Here is a 16,832-nt window from a genome sequence, read left to right as displayed (position 1 = left end):
GGCTGCTTTTAAGCAGATTCCCTAATCTCTCTCAGGCCACTTTCCTCCTCTTCTACATGGGACTAATGATGCTTTCCTTGTAGTTTTGGCAAGAGAGTTAGAGGCTCCCTGGTGAGAAATTTCACTGTTTCTTTAAGTTGGTGTGGTATGTGATTAACAGCACAAACCCCAGCTGCTCACCAGCCCGGTGACCTTGGGTAAGTCACCGGGCTCAAGACAACCCCTCAGAGCCTCAGTTTCTCCGCCTTTCACTTTGGGGTAATGAGGGTACCAACCTCAGACGTGTTGCAAGGACTCAGTGCAATGCTCTTAGTATAGCGCTGGGCACATGGCAGACTCGGAGTAAATGGGAGCGAGTGTTTCTGCCAAGAGCTCTGGCAGGAGGGCTCTGAACTGGAGGGAAGAAGGCAGGGGCACACAGCTGTTGGTGGAAGCATGCGCAGAGAGTTGCAGAATGAGAGTGGTCATCCTTGGTGGTGCTCAGAGCCGCTCACGTGTCCCAGTCCTCTGCCCACCGCAGCCACACACAGACCTCGAGCGTAGCTGGGGGGACAAGGCAGGCGACTGGAGCGTGAGCACACTAACAAGGAACCTGTTGGGCAGTGGGAGCGGGGGGAATGGGGCGGAGCCAAGCCCGGGTCCCCACAAAGCCTCCGATGTGACCCACCCTGAAAAGGGCCAGAAAGTAACACTGCTCCGAGTTACTATCCTAAAGTGAAGATGGGCGCAAGCCGCTGGCGATGAGTAGCCGGCATTGACCGCGCCCCTCCGTCCCTCCCCGAGAGCCACTCGGCCGGAGTCCCGGGTCGCGCGCCAGGTTTCCTAGGTCCTCGGTGCCTTCTGACTTGCTGCTCCGGGTCCACACGACCGCTCACCAAACAGCTCGTCGTGCTGGAGGTGTAGACAGCGTCGGACGTCGGGTCGGTGTTGGCACAGCGCCCGGCTTTCGGGACGCGGAGCTCGGGTTCCCTCGGCTTGCGCCGCTCCCCCGGCGGGTCACCGGGGCCGGCGGGGGGGCGGGCTCAGGAACCGGGACCCCACTCTGGTGGCACCTCGGCCCCGCCCCACCCCGCCCCCCTCCGCCTCATTGGCAGCCGCACACGCGTCGGGGGTTGCCAGGGCGACGGGTCGCAGAGCCGCAAGTCAGCGCTAAGCCGAGGCAGTCGGCCTCCGGCGGAGGGAGCGCGGGAGGCCGGAGGGCGGGCGGCGGAGCGCGGCGGCGGGGCCCCGAGCGGGCGCCTCCTCCCGGCCCGGCCCGGCCCGGCCCCCCTCCCGGCGCGGGGACAGGCCGGGGCGGGGGGCCCCGGAGCCGGCGCGGCCTCGGCCCCGTCGGGGAGGCCCCGGGGGCGGCCAGGGCGGGGCGATGCCGGGAGGCGGAGGCGGCGGCGGCGGCGGCGGCGGCCCGGGCCGGGGCCCGTGACCATGGGCATCGCCGAGTCCACGCCGGACGAGCTGCCGTCGGACGCAGAGGAGCAGCTGCGCAGCGGCGAGCAGCAGCTGGAGCTGAGCGGGAGGCGCCTGCGGCGGCTGCCCAGTGCCGTGTGCGCGCTGAGCCGCCTGCAGAAGCTCTACGTGAGCGGCACGGGGCTGCGCGAGCTGCCCGAGGAGATCGAGGAGCTGCGCGAGCTGCGCATCCTGGCGCTCGACTTCAACAAGCTCGAGCGCCTGCCCGACGGCCTGTGTCGCCTGCCGCGCCTCACGCGCCTCTACCTGGGCGGCAACCGGCTGCTGGCTCTGCCCGCGGACTTCGCGCAGCTGCAGAGCCTGCGCTGCCTCTGGATCGAGGGCAACTTCCTGCGGCGCTTCCCGCGGCCGCTGCTGCGCCTGGTGGCGCTGCAGTCGCTGCAGATGGGCGACAACCGGCTGCGCGCGCTGCCCGCGGAGCTGCCGCGCATGACGGGCCTGCGCGGCCTGTGGCTCTACGGTAACCGCTTCGAGGAGTTCCCGCCCGCGCTGCTGCGCATGGGCCGCCTGCACATCCTCGACCTGGACCGCAACCGCCTGGGCGGCTTCCCCGACCTGCACCCGCTGCGCGCCCTGCGCGTCTTCTCCTACGACCACAACCCGGTCACGGGGCCCCCGCGCGTCGCCGACACCGTCTTCCTCGTGGGCGAGGGCGCCGTCGAGCGCATGGCAGAGCGCGACGAACCCATGTCTCGGCCGCCGCCCCGGCGCCCAGCTCGGGCCTTTGAGGATGAGGAGGAAGAGGACCTACTCATCGGGGGCGGTGGCTCCCGGGCTCTGGGGGCCCCCCGGGGCAGCCTCCCTGCCCTGGAAGCCGCTCCGGGACTGGGCACCTGAGCCTAGGCTCTGGGTGATGGACTTTGGCCATTCTGGGAGGAGGGGATCTGGGAAGGTCTGTGGGAACGGCGCACCCCTACCTTGGGGGCAGTGAAGGGGCCACTTTAGGCGAGCTCTAGGGACAGGCAGGCCTGGGGGCCATCTTCGCACACTCCTGGTTGGTAAGCAGCCTGCCACCTGGCTGATCTCTGGGCAGTCCTCAGACCGGGAAGCCTGGCTCGGTCTAGTCGCCTCCTGCTCTGTCTAGTCTGATAGCGTCGCTGACAGCACAGCGGAGTTGCTGGTCAGCGCTGTCCACGGCATCATCACCTCTGGCTGAGTCTGGGTGCCCCGCGTGCCACACCAGCCCTCCCTCTCCTGGGGTTTCGATCTCCTAAAGCCACCCTTGCTGGTGCAGGAGCCGCTACCTCTGGGGTGGACCACAGGCCTGTGTGAGCCCGAACTGCCCTTGGAGGAGGGCCTGGGCCTCACGCCAGTGCCCAGGACAGCAGTGGGAGAGCGGGATTGGGGCCCTAACACCCAAGCTGCCCTTGGCCCTCCACTGGGGCCCATCGCACATACCTCCCTTCCCAGGCCCCCTAAAACTTGCATGGGGTAGGGGGCGCTTAGAAGGCAGGGTCTCTACTCCTGCCTCTGATTCTGTTCTGTTCTCTCAGCTTGTGCCTGGAATCTCGCTGGGAGCAGAGAGCTCCCTCTCCCTTCCCCACAGCCTGAGCCTTCCAGCTGTCAAGTTTGAGAAGAATCCACTGTGCCTCTAGGGCCTCCTGCGCGGAGGAGAAAGGATCTCTGCTCTGGGAGGCTGCTCCGGGGCCTCTCCCACTGCCTGCACTCTCCATTCCCTTAAATGGGCACAGTCAGGGTGGCTGGCACGGCGTGGGGCACAGGACAGGCACTGTGTGCCTCCACTCCGTCACCAGGGACAGCCTCAGGGGGTGAGGAGTGGGGTGCCGCTGTACAATTCCCAGGGCCAGATCTTTCCCATCCAAGCAATAACGGAAGGAGGGGGCCGGGGCGGGGCACACTCAGGGACACCGTCAGGGGCAGGGGCCCCACATGGTAGTGTTTTCTTTGGGAAGAAAAAAAAACTGGCTGTAAACATAAATTATATTTCTTGGAGAAAGAATGTGTGTTTCCCACATGCCTGTTTATTTATAAGTCCTGGGAGCACTGGGTCCCATGGCTGTGGGGAACCTGGGCTCCCTCTGGCACGGCGGTCCTGTCCATGCGCGCCAGCTCTGCGTCAGGCGGGCCGTGGCCAACAGTTGTGTCCCGTCTGGGGACCAAGCGCCTGCCCTCTGTTACAAATGGCTTTGGCTGCTCGAGGCTGGTCTCCTGTCTCGCGCTCACTCACTCTGCCTGCCAGAAAGCACTCTCACCCCCTTTTTTGTCCTTTCCAGCTTGCTCCATAGGTTCCTGGCTCTTAATATAATGTGAATCTCCCTCAAGCTGGGCTGACCTTTCTCTCTCCTTTCACTAGCACTCGCCCCCTCCCAACCCCCTCGCCATGTGTCTATTCTTCCCTCTTTCCAGATGCCCCACTCTGTTTTCCTTTTTCTTCGTCTCTCCCTCCTTATCTCTTTTTTACTCAGTCATGGTATTACTTTCTTTCCTCATTATTCAGGAAAAAAAGATTTAAAGAAAACATCATAAAGCCTCAAGCCTAGAGGCCCATCTCCCATGAGAAGATGCTGCCCGGCCACGGTCACCATGGCAACAGGGCTGATGTCATTCAAGGCCCAAAGGTCAGGTCCGGCCCAGCAGCTCTGTCTGTCACTGGGCTGGGCCTGGGTTACAGGGAGGCTTGGGATGGATCTGGGAGCAGCTGACTTGCAAGTGAGAGAAAAGGCCTTGAACGGACAGAAGGAGTGGGTGGGTGGGGAAGATTGGAGGCTACCTCCTGCTCCAGGACGACGAGGGGTCTGGGGCTTGGCTGCAGATCTTTTTCCTCCTGGGGCTCCTCAGGTGCCCCTGCTTCCCTGGCTGGAGCTCCGTCAGGGTCAGTGGAACTTTCTGGGGCTTGGGAACTTGGAGGATGGAATTTTAGATCTCAAAATCACTCGAGGTAGGAACCACAGCTGACCAGAGACTGTCCTCTTGCTCCGTGACTCAGACCACAGCATACAGGAAATAGCCCTGAGGCCAGATTCAGAAGGTGTGGGTTCCAGTCCTAGTTCTGTTATTGGCCAAGTGACTTGGAGCATGTCGTGGTCCCCTGGGCCTCAGTTTCCCCATCTGCACACACGGTGTTGAGTTTCTGTAGATGTGATGCTACAGCTCAGAACACCTTGCAACCTCAAGTTTCTCTACCTCCCTCCGTGCAAATCTGAGATGTAGGGGAAGTTGGGGTGCGGGGAGTGGGGGGGGGAGCCACGGTCACTCTGGAGTGGCTACTGGCCCCCATAGCCCAGATTTCCTCCCTCTCGTTGGTGTGTTTCCCTGTACCCCTTCTGCTGTTGCACCTGCCTGAGAACTCTAGGTGAGGCGAAGGCCCTATGCGTACCCCAGGGCCATGTGCAGGCACAGAGGGCTCCTACCGAACGGGGTGCCCTCATCCATGGCTGCTTACCAGCCAAGCAGGGGCTGCCAAGCTTGAGTTTCTCTCCAGAGAGAGGAAAAACCTGTTGGGGCCGTGTTCCCGGCTTTGCTACTTGCTTGCACCACCACCAGGAACGAGCTTCTCTTGGGAAATGAGACTGTTTGGCTAAAGTGGTTGCAGACTCCTGGCTTGAGAACACTATCGGGGGTCTGGGTCTCCATCTGTAAATGGAGAGACCAGGGTAGGGAGGGGGCTGTTGCCAAGGACAGTTGCCAAGGACAGCTGGGAAGAGCATGGTATTGGGAGTCCTAGCTCACCCCTGCCCCAATTGCCTGTGACTTCTCACTTGGCCTTGGGGGAAAGGGGCAGGGGGTTGAGGAAAGCAAAAGATTTTTGGAGGGGAATTTGTAACAATGGACCTGTCTACAGCACTCCTGTTGGTGCGGGGCAGTCAGTGGGGGGTGGGTCTTGGGGGAGCACCTTGGAAGCTCTCCAAGAACTGTGTGCCCAGGGTTCAGGGATCAGAGCCAGAGGACAGGCAGTGGCGACCGTGATGACAAATGAGCAGAGGCAGTAGCAGGGCGAGGGACAGGCCCGAGGAGGGAAGAGACTTGCTCATCCATGGGGTTCAGGTCTCCTAACCTTGAGCTGAATCCACACCACAGGAGATCCCCTCTGTCCTAAGCTGATGGTCAGGTCTCGGTGCGTGATAGGTGGGATCGTGTCCTCTCCCAGAGCCTCCCTGCAGCCAGACCTGGCTAGCGGAGTGGCAGAGACTGAGACTAGGCTATGTGTGTGTGTGGGCGCATGTGCTTTCTTAACTTGTGACAGTCATCCCCCGCTTCCCACCCACCCTCTGGGGCTTGGGAGAGCAGAAGGTGCTGCTCGGGACCTGGAGGCCCTGCCCAGAACCCCCTCCTGCCTCCCAATGCCACCATGCCGGCTTGCCCAGCCACCTGTCCCAGAGCTTCCTGAAGACACCTGGACACTCTTCTTCTGAGGATGGACATTTATTAGCACACCTAGGCGTGCCACACAGAACATGTATCAGACAGGGGTCGCTGCCCAGGGGGGCTCACAATCTAAAGACACAAGGCACACACACGCACACGCGCAGGATGCAGACAAAGGGAGTGGGGCATCTTCAAGGGACACAGATGGTCAGGGGAGCCACGGGCTGGGGCGTACAGCATGATCAAGCATGTCCTTCCTCTGTCTTTGTGGGAGAGGGAGAGGAGAGCAGGACGTGGCCCAGGATGGCCTTCAGGAAAGCAGCAGCATCCGGGAGGGGTTTGCGTGGGGAAGAGCACACCAGAGGACAGGGGTCCCGGGCACAGGGAGAGACAGGCAAATCTCTTGGTGAAGGCATGGAGAGCCAAGGTGAAGGCAGGCGAACCAGGCAAAAGGTCCAGGGGGAGCCCCTGAGCCCCTGAGGGGGTCTTCCCTCGGGCCCAGCTTTCCAGAGAGATCCTGAACAGAAGTTCTGGCAAGGCGTGCTCTTCAGGCTACTTACCTGACCTGAGGGCTCCCTCTAATCTCTGGGATAGAGATCAGAAGCCAAAAGAAGAAAATCACCTTTTAACGGGACACTGAAGCCAGGTTGGAAGAAATTGGCAGGGCTGAAGGGGACAGGACAGGTGGCTTTAGGTGGGGGTTCTTGGTGCATCGCAGGGAAGCAGTTGTCCACCCCAGGTGCTGGGGAGCAGGGGTGCGGTGGCACCCTTCACTCTGGAGGGGGCAGGGCCAGCCGCTGGCACATGGGGACAGGCGTGCACTTGCTCCTTCTGGGTCTGCGACAGATGTAGCACCTTCCTTCTACAGTACCCTGAGAGCTGTCAGGCCTCAGCTTCCCCCAGGCTGTGTGCGGGGAGGGCAGGAAATGGGCTGGGATGGTTATTGCTTTTTTTGTGAACTAAGGACACTGGTCCTGGGGAAGGAAGTAACTTGCCCGGGGACCACAGTGGCTGGAGAAGGAAGACACTAGGGCCCAGTTTCCTCGGACTGGAACTGGCCCTGGGCTCTTCCGAGTTGGCAAGACTCTTCTAATCCTAAAGGATTAATCGGAAAAGGGTAGAGAGAAGCCAAAGATCCAGCCAACAGACTTGGAGCTCCTTCCCGGTCCCTGAAACCACGATGGGCCAGTCAGCATTTGGGGGGAGAGGTAGGCAAGGTGGAGGGTCCCGGTTTGGATTGTCTGACCTGCCTTGGAGGGTGGTGACGGTCCCCTGGGAACTGAAGGAGGTGATGCTGGGCTGGGTGAGTGAGAGGGTCTCAAAGAGACTCCACTCCCGACAAGCCTCGTTTCAGGTCTGATCGGGAAGTATGGCTGCTCTCCTGCTTTCTGGGTAGCTGGTGGGTTCATATTCTAGATCTGAGGAGGGGCTGGAAGGTCAGAGAGGGCCTCATCACCAGTGAAGCCAAATCCCAAAGGGGACACAGGGAGACTTGGTCCCAAGCTTCCCAACCCCCTCACCCAATACCTCATCCCTGGGAGGTGAGGTAGGGCTGGGACCCATGGAGGAAAGAGCCGAGGCCCTACTTTGTCACGATCCTTTATTGATCAGAACGGACCCTGCCACAAAAAGCAGGGCCCATTCCCACAAAAATATGATTTTGCAAAGAGGAAATCTTGCTGGCTTAGAGGGTGGGTGTGGTGGAAAAATTTTGTATGGTTCTTTTTTCCTTTTTTTTTTTCCCTTCTTCAGTTTTTCTTCATTTCTCTTTGCTGCATTTTTTTTCTTGTGATAGTTTCTGTCTATCTGTCTGTCTTTTTAAAAATAAAACACTTGCACTCAAGGACTCCAACACAATACAAACAGTGGCCACCAACCGCACCCCTGGGGCCCCAGCCGGGCTGGGGACTCTGGGGGCCCCTTGGCTTTTTTTGTGGCTGTTTTCCTTGTCCCTTCCCTGGCGTCTGGCGCCAGTGGGCAGGTGCGGGGTCCTGTGGCAGGTGGAATTTGTACAGCAGTTACGAAGGGTGATGGTCACAAGAAAGGATACCTGAATGAGATAACAGCTAAGTCTAGGGCGCCCACAAAGACGGCAGGTGATGCTCATGAAGGGACCTGGGACACAGTGGAGAAGAGATAGATGGGCCCAGGCCAGCCTCGGCTATCCCTGGAGACTCTGCAGGGGGAGGGGCAGGTGGGCCTCGCTTTCAGGCTACAGTAATAATACTATGCTCCCGGGTAGCACCTTCAGAGTCCTCCTGCCTCAACCCCCAGGTCAGGTGACGGCGGCCTCACAACCTCCCCTATGAGGTAGGTGAAGTATTATTACCATCATTTTACAGATGGGGAAACTGAGGCCCCGGGAGTGTGGGTGATCTGCCCAAGGTCCTGGGACGGTGGCAGGGCTTTTGTGCCCTTCCCCCCATCCTCAAGTTCCCCATTCCCTGTTCTCTAGCCCTAGCCCAACCGCGCCCTCACCGCATACCACCCGCCTCCTTCTTTGCCAGCCCACAAGACCTTGGTCCAACACTTGCCGCCCCTCCCCAGCCTCCCGGCAGCAGCGTATTGGGGGTTGGGAAAACCCCAGGCAGGGTTCACCAGCATGCCAGGGTGGGTCAGGCTGGGAACAGACTCCGCCCGAAGATGCTCTCTGCATATGATTCGCCAAAAACTCTGTGGGCGGGGCTCGAGGAAAAAAAGATGCAGTTGCTCCGCCCACTCATTGCAGGTTGGTTCAATCTCCCCCTGCCCCCCCCCCAGGCTCCACAACGGGCCAGGGGACACGGGCGGGGCTGGCATCCCGTAGTGTTGGGGCACAGGATCTGAGGGAGCCATGGAGGACAGATCCCTCGCCTTGCAAGGCTTCCCACAAAACCCTCTGATCACGTCCACACAGCCTTCAGAGTTGCTGCCCTCCTGTCCCGCTGGGGGCTGGTCCCCAGGCCGCCCGATAAAGACCCTGCAGTTGGGGCAGGGCCCCCTTTTAAGCAAAGCTACAATACAGAAAAATTGGGATTTACAAGAAATATGGGTGACTATTTGCTTTACAAGAGCACTCCTCAATCTACAAAATGATTCACCGACACAGTATGACGCTCCTCCAGACCCTAGGAGGAGGGGATGAGGACAGGGTGCGAGATTCAGTGTAATACATTTTGATACGGGCAGCTCAAGGGGCAGCCTACTGAAGGAAAATGGCTCTCAAATTCCCATGCTTCTGCCGTGCTCTGTAAGTGGGGACCCTATCCAGAGTCTCCCCTTGGGGTCAGGCCCATCTCGGGGTAGAACTGTGGTCCCAGGCTGCCACCGCAGACGTGGTGTCCAGGCGCCACCTGGCGGCCTGTGCCGGCAACGTCAGGCCCAGGCAGGCAGACCCCTAGAATTTGACTGTCCCCAGCTGTCTTTTATCAATAACGGGAACCTCGTGGGGCTGAGCAGGTTTAAGCAGAGATCATCCGGCATCTGCTGTCTCTAAGAGGAGGCCAGTTCTAGTCTCTGCAACGGCTGAGGCAGAGAAATCCCCACTTCTTTGGGTGAGGCAACCTCAGAACTTGCGGATTCTGGATTTTCCCTGCTTCTTCGGCCTGAACTGAGAGGGCGGAAGGAGCTGCTGGGAGGGACTGGGAGCGATGGGTAAAGAAGACCCGGCCACAGACTCTGACCTCGAATGGAAGGGAAGGTCTGCGAGCTCGGGAAATGGAGGGCTGCAGAGGTCTGCCCAGACAGGGAAGGAACCTGGGAAGCATGGAGAACAGAGATCTGGGGCGGCTCAGGGTGTCTGGGTGAGGGTGTTGGGTGGTGGGGCCGTGGGACCCCTGAGAAGAAAGGTAGGGGAGTCCTGGTGGAATGTGGTACACGCAGTAGGGGCCTAAAAGGTGTGAAATGATGTTCAAGTGATGAAATCACTCAGCAAGGAGCTCTGGGAGAGCTCTGGGCAGAGCCAGGCAGGAGGTGGAGGCAACCAAGTTCTCAGTCCCGCTCCAGAGTCTGCTCCTTTCCCGCCACCCCACCCTTCCCCTCTCACCCCTCCCCTGCCTCTCCTTGCCCACCCCTGGCTCTGTGCATTGACCTCTCTCAGCCTCCTGTCCTACCTCACTTTATGAAAGCCTGCCCTCTCTGCATGGGTGGCCCCCAGGGGGACAGGGTAAGAGCGCCCCCCCCCACACACGCACACACACAAAGTGGATGCGACGCCAAATACACGGGCTTCAGCTCCACGACCCTGGAGCGGGCTATATACTATCCTTGGCATTCAGGGCCCAGCCGGCACCTGAAACTGCCCTGGGATGGGCCTCTCCTGGCCAGGCCAGGCCAAACGCCTCGGCCTTCCTTCCCCGGGGCCCATATCGGGAGCTGGGGAGAGGGCAACTTCTCTCCACTCCAGGCACTGCCTTAAAGAAAACGGGGGACCGAGCCCACCTGGCGGGTCTCTGGAGGGGTCTGCCCATCTGCCTGTCTGGCCTTCACACTCTCCCCCACTTCTTTAGTATCAGCAAGTCAGGAAGGAAAGGGGCAAAGCAGGAAAATGGCTCCCAAAGCCCCTCCCCCAGAGCTGGACCGGTGGAGGACGAGGCTGGTACTTCCTAGAAACGGCGCCCAACGGACTCCTGGGACCCCTCCCTGGCCAAGCCCTCAGGGTCCTCCCCTCACCTATGGCGGGGGGCCAGGCCGGGCATTGTGCATAAAGTGGTGAGGGCATGATGGGGACCCGGGCCCTTGGCCCCCTGGGCCTCCTGTGGCCACACTTAGGCCTTCAGCTGGTGCCACTGGGCCACCGGCTGCCGTGGACGGGCGATCATGTCCTTCCAGTGCTTCACCTCCCCAGGCCCGCTCTTCCAGGAAAGGTAGATCTGGGGAGAAAGGGAAGAGCAGGGTATCAGTGACACTCTCAGAAGCATCATCCCCTGCCCCTGCAGGGGGTCATCTCCATGTCCTCAATGGCACCCCGAGATCATGATCATGGGGACCTAGGGGCCTCTGCCTACAGCAACGGCCGACCCTCAGAGGCTCCCTCCTTCTCGTCCTCCCAGCCAGCCTGACCCATTTTCCTTGCTGTGCCTCCCTCTGGGAGCTTGGGCCTGCCTGGCCCTTCCCAGTTAGACTCCTGACCTGTTTTGCAATGGGGGTGGAGGCAGCTAGGCCCAGCCCTTCCCTGCCCTGTTGGCCACTGTCTAGCTCTTCTCACTTTTGATCACTCCCACCTTCTCGCCACTTCCTGCCCGCCAGGCACTGAGGTCAGGGCTTTATAAACACAGGTCCCCGAATCCTTACCCATGAGGCAGGTATATTATCTCCATTTTACAGATGGAGAAACGAAGGTGCGGAGAGCAAAGAGACTCACCCAGAATTTGTAAGTGGTACAGCGGAATTTACATCTAGGCCTTTCTGCCTCTGTCCTACCAGCCCAATCCTGCTGGCTTTTGTTTTGGGGGTTTTGCAGCCTCGTGGAGCCGTGGGCATGGTTCCCCCAGCTGACCCCAGCCTTGTGACTGGAGGCTGGTTAGGAGCCTGGGCTTGCCGAGTGACCCAGGCAGGAGTGAGAACCCATCCTCCTTCACCGTGGCTCAGGCAGCAGAAGGTGGGACGGTTTCAGAAGGGGCTATGATCGGTATCACGAGGATCAAATGCAAATTTGCAAATGCAAAAGGCTAAGCTTCCAAAGAGCTCTGAAGTAGACAATGGTTACTTGGCCCGAGCTGGTCCAGGAGGGGGCTCAGTAGGCCGCAGGCTGATGGGCTACGGGGGTTGCCGCCCTGAGGAACGGTGCCACTTATGACTACAGGTTGGGCGCTCAGGTTCCTGGGACCTTACTTGAAGGTCAGGGGCTTCCCTTAGCTAGCAGAGTTTTCCATCCCCAACTGAGAGTTGCCTCCATCATGGCTCTTTTCCCCATGGGGGCCCAGGTCACTTGTCATTTACCCCATATGGGGCTGTGCCTCTGGGAACACAAATGTTTTCCTCCTGTGCTCCTGGCATCGGCCCTTCCCCTCCACCTGCCCTCATCCCTGGCTTCCTGCCCTGCTCCTGGTCAAAGCTCTGGATGGACAGACATGCCCTTAGGAGGAATGTTTCACGAATAACTTTTCTTATAATGGCAGCTAACACACACTCGAAGCAGCGTGCTGAGCATTTCGCCCATGTTGTCTTATTTAATCTCCGCATGCTGGGAGGTTAGGGCTGTCTTACTTTCATTGTGGAAATGAAACGGGGCTCAGACGGGTCATGGCTGTCAAGAGTGGGGCTGGGCCCCAGCGATCTGATTCCCAAGCCCAAACTCTCCACACTAAACCATAAACGAACACAGGGATAGACATATCGAGGTAGAAAAACTGAAGGGATTATGTCACAGAATCATCCTGGGAAAACTCAAAGCCAGGAATGGATTTTTTTGGTAAGTCTATCACGAGGAGAAGTCACTTTCTACAAGGAGAACATCCACAGATCTCGGGTGATCCTCATACTACCCTGTGAAGGGCTATAGGGTCGGTACTATTGGCTCCGTTGTATAAATGAGGACACTGGAGGTCAGGGGGACAAATGGCTTGCCCAAGGTCACACAGCTATTTAGCAACACATGGAGTGGGCACAAAAGCCGGGTCTTTGGGGTCTGACTGTGGCTTCTTACACTGCTCCACCGAGCTCACCCTCCGAAGATGGGACTTGGGTGACACTGCTCTGAGGTCCTTACCCTGCCGGAGGGTCCTGTCCGGTAAACTCTCTTTTGGGGACCCAAGCCATGTCTTTCTCCCACTTCCTCCTTTCTCCGCCCTTCTAGTGGTCTGGACCAACCCCCAGTAGGACACCCAGGAAGATTTTGTCCCATCCTCTCATTTTCAGATGAAATGGAAGCGCAAAGAGGGAAAGGGAGTGGCCCAACCCCAGCTCACCCACTGTCCCTGGTGCTTCTTGGAAGCCAGGCGTGTCGCCCCACCCACCAGGCCCCTACCTTGCCAATAACATCATTGCGGCTAAGCTTGTCCTTGTCCATGACAGTGATGATGATGGTCGTCTCCCTCAGCTTCTCCGTGGGGATATCAAAGGCAAAAGACTCGTTGAAGATGGGGTTCAGGTTCCTCTTCATAGTCACTGTCTTCTTCTTCTCCACCCGCTTGTCTTTGTACATCAGCCACACCTTCACATAGGGGTCTGGGGAATGGGTAGAAGAAGGGTCAGTGCTGGAGCTCCCCAGGATTCCCTTCCCTCTCCAGGAGTGGCAGCTGGGGCAGGAGGGGCTGCACGCTTTCCCCAGAGGGTGAGGAGAGCCCCAAGCAACAATGAGAGGGACCTGGAGGACCAGTGGATGGATGAATTGGAAGGAACCTTGGCCATCACTCAGTGCCCTATTATGAAAACAAACAAGGAAACTTGTGTTCGAGCTGGCGCTGGAGCCCAGATCTCCTACCACAGTGCTCCCCTTCTCCCTGATTCTGGTCAGGATGGAGTCCAACTAATACAGACCCTTAGGGTTCTCCAAAGGGGGCCACCCAGGGCTCTAAGGTAGCGGAGTTGAGACGAAAGGGGTGAGAGGGTCAGGGGTGAGTGCACAGCTCAGACCCTGCTCTCCACATCCAGCATGACCATCATGTCCCCAGAACCTTCCCGGTCCCTCCCCCACTCTTGTCGAGAAGCCCCAGCACCTGAGGTGCCCCCGATGTCCATGGCTTTGAGGTTCCGGGCTTTGATGATGTTCACGATGATAGAGTTGGCAGAGGGGTTGTAGCAGAGAGACAAGAGCAGCTCCCCTCGGCTCCCCTGGGAGGGAAAGGTTGGGGGTGAGCCTGGGCTGTGGGGAGGGATGTCCCCCTCCACTTGCCTCAGCTCCCCTGGGAGGGAGAACAGGAGCAGTGTGGGGACTAGGGGAGAGGGGAGGGTCAGACAACTCTGCGGCTGGCCCCACTGCCCCAGGGCCCTCCCTGCGCGGGCCCAGGTGCTCACCCATCCTCATCTTTCACCTCTGTCACACCCGGTGTCCCCTCACCTGGCAGTTCCCTACACCGCCCCCCATGGGGCCCCTCCTCCCTACACAGGCACCAGGTCCTTTACCACAGCTCAGCAGCGCCCGCCCACCCTGCCCCAGGGCCAAGCACAGGTGCTGAGACCAAGGGTGGGAACTCTGCTCCCCCGGGTGCCTGCTCCCCACCACCCTCCTGCCATTCCCAAGGTTGCAGGGGGGCTAGGACCAGTTCTGCTGGCCCTGACCTGCCCGCCCCCTGAGCCAGGGAGTCATAAGTGGGGCCTTACACTCCCATCGCTGCATGGCTTCAGATCCTTCCAGAAGGTCTGCATCTGGGTCAGGTCCACCTTGTTGAGAGGGATGGACACCTCCCCAATGGGGTCATTGCGGCTGAACCGGTCATAGTCCAGGACCTGGAGGTAGAGGATCCTCTGCACCACCTTCTCGTACGGGAAACCTGGTGGACAGACGGCGGCTTGGGTGAAGCGCAGGACGGAGGGGCCACATGGGGCCTGGGCATGGCGACCCCCCAGGGCACCAAGTCCCTGTGAGGAACCCCACCCCCTGCCACCCCACCAAGGTATGGGAGGCAACAGCCGAATTCCGACCTTCCTGAAGCATTAGCAAGAACTGTTGTGGCCACACTTGTCCCTCATGACAGCTCTCCAGGGTCAATGGCATCTGATGTATTTCACAGATGCGGAGACGGAGGCTCGGAGGGCTTCTATCACCTGCCCGCAGTCTCCTAGCTAAAGAGCAGGCGGGACCACTTAGGCACTCCTGGGTCCTGTGTCTGTCTCGCGGGGCTGGGCAGCCCTACCCCTGCCGATCATCCCTGAAAAAGCCTGAGCCAGAAAGCCAGCCCCAGGAGGCCTCAGGCAGACGGGAGGGGCAAAGACACAGAAACAGGAGCGGATGCGTGTCCTCAGACGCCACGCTTCCCTCTCCAGGGATCAGCCAGTCCTTCGCTGTTCCTCAACAGATCCTGAAGCTATCCCCTTCTCCACGGCCACCTCCCTCATCCAAGCTGCTGGCACGTTCTAGACTGTCACCAGAGCTTCCAAACCACCCTCCCTGCCTGTGTGCTTTCTCCTACCATCCATTGTCAACACAGCAGAGTGATCCCTTAAAAATAGAAATCCCATCGTGACACCCTCCTGCTTAAAGCTTTTCAGGGGCTCCCAGTGCACTTAGAGTGAAAGCCGCGCATCCTGCCTAGGCTTCCAGTCCTTCTGTACAACCCGGCCCGCTGTCCCTTCCCGGCCCCTCCTGCGAGCGCTCTCCACTCAGTGATGGGCTCCAGCCACACCAGCTTCCTTCCCCGAGTTCCAGCACCCAGTGTCTCCTCTCTGGAGGCACTTCCACCACCTGGCCTGGCCGAAACAGTCTCAGCGTTCCTCCCTGACATCCCAGATGGCATCGGGCCCCCTGTTCTAGATTCTAGCACTTTCTTTTCACATCATGCCACCACGGGCTGTTCACAGAGACTCCTCTGTTTCCTTGGGCCTGACTCCCACCAGAGTAGGACTTCCAGGAAGGCATCTCTGTCCTCCACCACCAGATCCCAGCATCCAACACTGTTTCTGGCACGTAGTAGGCACTCGATAAATATTTGTTTAAGTGAATCAATACTTGTAAGGATGAATAAATGGCAGCAAATGGCCTGATGGAGCAGCAGGAGTGTGCTTCGGGGAGTGGGTGAGGTAGCTCCAGGGAGTGCCAGGGGAGGGAGTCTGAGGAAGGGCTGAAGCCAGAGTCACTGGACCTGGGGAGGCTTGGTCAGAGGAGGGGCTAGCCTGGGAGGCACAAAGCACAGAGAAGGTACAGGTCAGCCTGGAGGCCTGAGGTGGTGAGATCCTGAACCACAGTGTGAGTGGGAAGGAGACAGGACCCCCAACACCTCAGCTTGACTGGCAGAGAAGATGGGGGGAGAGGAAGAGCTCTGGAGCATTCTAGCACTTTCAGCCAGACGCTAGAAGAACTGCCTCTCACAGGAGCAGGTGTGCTGGAATAGGAAGTCCTGTGTTCCCCAAACCTCCACCCCCTGAATTCCTTCAGGGCCTCCTCCCACCGAAGGGGTCTAGGTCTTGTCTTGCTCGTCTTGGAGTCCCCCAGGGACCTGTCCGGTGACCTTTGGCATTGGTTCAGGTGAACGGTTCTGGAAATGTTGGAATCTCCAAGAGGTCCCCACACTGGAGTCCATTCTTTTCAACAGCAGAGGAGGGAGCCAGTCTCTTATTTGGCAAACACCTATTCATCTGTGAGAACCCATCCTGAACGGCCCCTATTGTGGGAAATGTTTTCTAGCACCATCAAGTGGAGAGGACAGTGGGTTCCCACAGCATCGGCCATGCAGAGTATGGCTTGATGGTCTACACACCTATGTGCTCCATTAGCTCAGGAATGCCTTGAGGGACAAATGGTGCCTTGGTCTTTTCTGCACCCCCAGTACTCAGGACAGTGCCCAGCCCATCGCTGGTGCTGGATAAATGTCTACAGAAGAGACCAGGGGATTGAAGCTCTGCCCATAAATCTCGCCCCACCAGCTGGCCTCACACCCCTCCAGACAGCTGAGCCTCTCCCTGATTGTCCCATCTCTAAACAAGTCTCCCAGCTGAACAGGGAAGAAGGGTCCTCCCACCCCACAAGCACCCACTAGCTCACCCTCCACGATTCATCTGAGGGGCTGTCACTTTGCAGAAGGGGTGGGGTGTCAAATGGCTGGGACACCAGGTGGGGAAGATTCCCTGGGGTGCACACTGAAAATTCTGGAACCCCGAGGCACATGGTGGTTGGAGTCACAGGGATTTATTTCCACTGGCTGAACATGTCGGGAAAGCATAATGGCTTCTCTACGTGGAGTCCACGCATCAAAAAGGCCTGGGACAGAAATGGCTCCCTGAACACAGCCCAGCTTCCTGGTTACCTCGGCGCCTCAGAGGTAAGAGATAAAGACGGCCTTGAGGGGGTGTGCAGGGGAGAGGAAGGGCATCTGCCTCAGTGGCTTCTAGGAACCAGGGGCATGGTTCAGAGCTGCTGTCACCCGCGTCTGGATGTGGGGGAGGCGTGGGAGGAAAGGTTCAGAGAA

The 16,832-nt window shown here is 59.1% G+C and overlaps 2 protein-coding genes across 8 annotated transcripts in view; one reads left to right on the top strand and one right to left on the bottom strand.

Moving 5' to 3' along the window:
• Positions 1 to 1,381: 1,381 nt before the first annotated feature.
• Positions 1,382 to 3,290, top strand: LRRC10B (leucine rich repeat containing 10B). Its single transcript, XM_046016618.1, has one exon. It carries the CDS (start codon positions 1,423 to 1,425, stop codon positions 2,299 to 2,301), a length of 879 nt encoding a protein of 292 aa, XP_045872574.1. The 5' UTR covers positions 1,382 to 1,422; the 3' UTR covers positions 2,302 to 3,290.
• A 4,083-nt stretch (positions 3,291 to 7,373) lies between these two features.
• SYT7 (synaptotagmin 7) overlaps positions 7,374 to 16,832 on the bottom strand; it is a 61,364-nt gene continuing 51,905 nt past the window's right edge. For all 7 annotated transcript variants that reach the window (XM_046014745.1, XM_046014749.1, XM_046014748.1 and 4 more), the window contains 4 exons: positions 14,032 to 14,201; positions 13,428 to 13,542; positions 12,737 to 12,936; positions 7,374 to 10,640 (listed from right to left, as the gene is read on the bottom strand). In XM_046014745.1, the coding sequence (XP_045870701.1) occupies positions 10,536 to 10,640; positions 12,737 to 12,936; positions 13,428 to 13,542; positions 14,032 to 14,201 (590 nt within the window). In that variant the 3' untranslated portion in view covers positions 7,374 to 10,535. The remainder of the gene's footprint in view (positions 10,641 to 12,736; positions 12,937 to 13,427; positions 13,543 to 14,031; positions 14,202 to 16,832) is intronic.

Source organism: Meles meles, chromosome 8 (genome assembly GCF_922984935.1).
Source record: "Meles meles chromosome 8, mMelMel3.1 paternal haplotype, whole genome shotgun sequence".
Taxonomy (NCBI): Eukaryota; Metazoa; Chordata; class Mammalia; order Carnivora; family Mustelidae; genus Meles; species Meles meles.
This window is presented reverse-complemented; position numbering and strand designations above follow the sequence as displayed.

What these genes read in the sequence shown, in the direction of transcription:
- LRRC10B (XM_046016618.1), top strand. Translation starts at nt 1,423, where the DNA reads ATGGGCATCGCCGAGTCCACGCCGGACGAGCTGCCGTCGGACGCAGAG.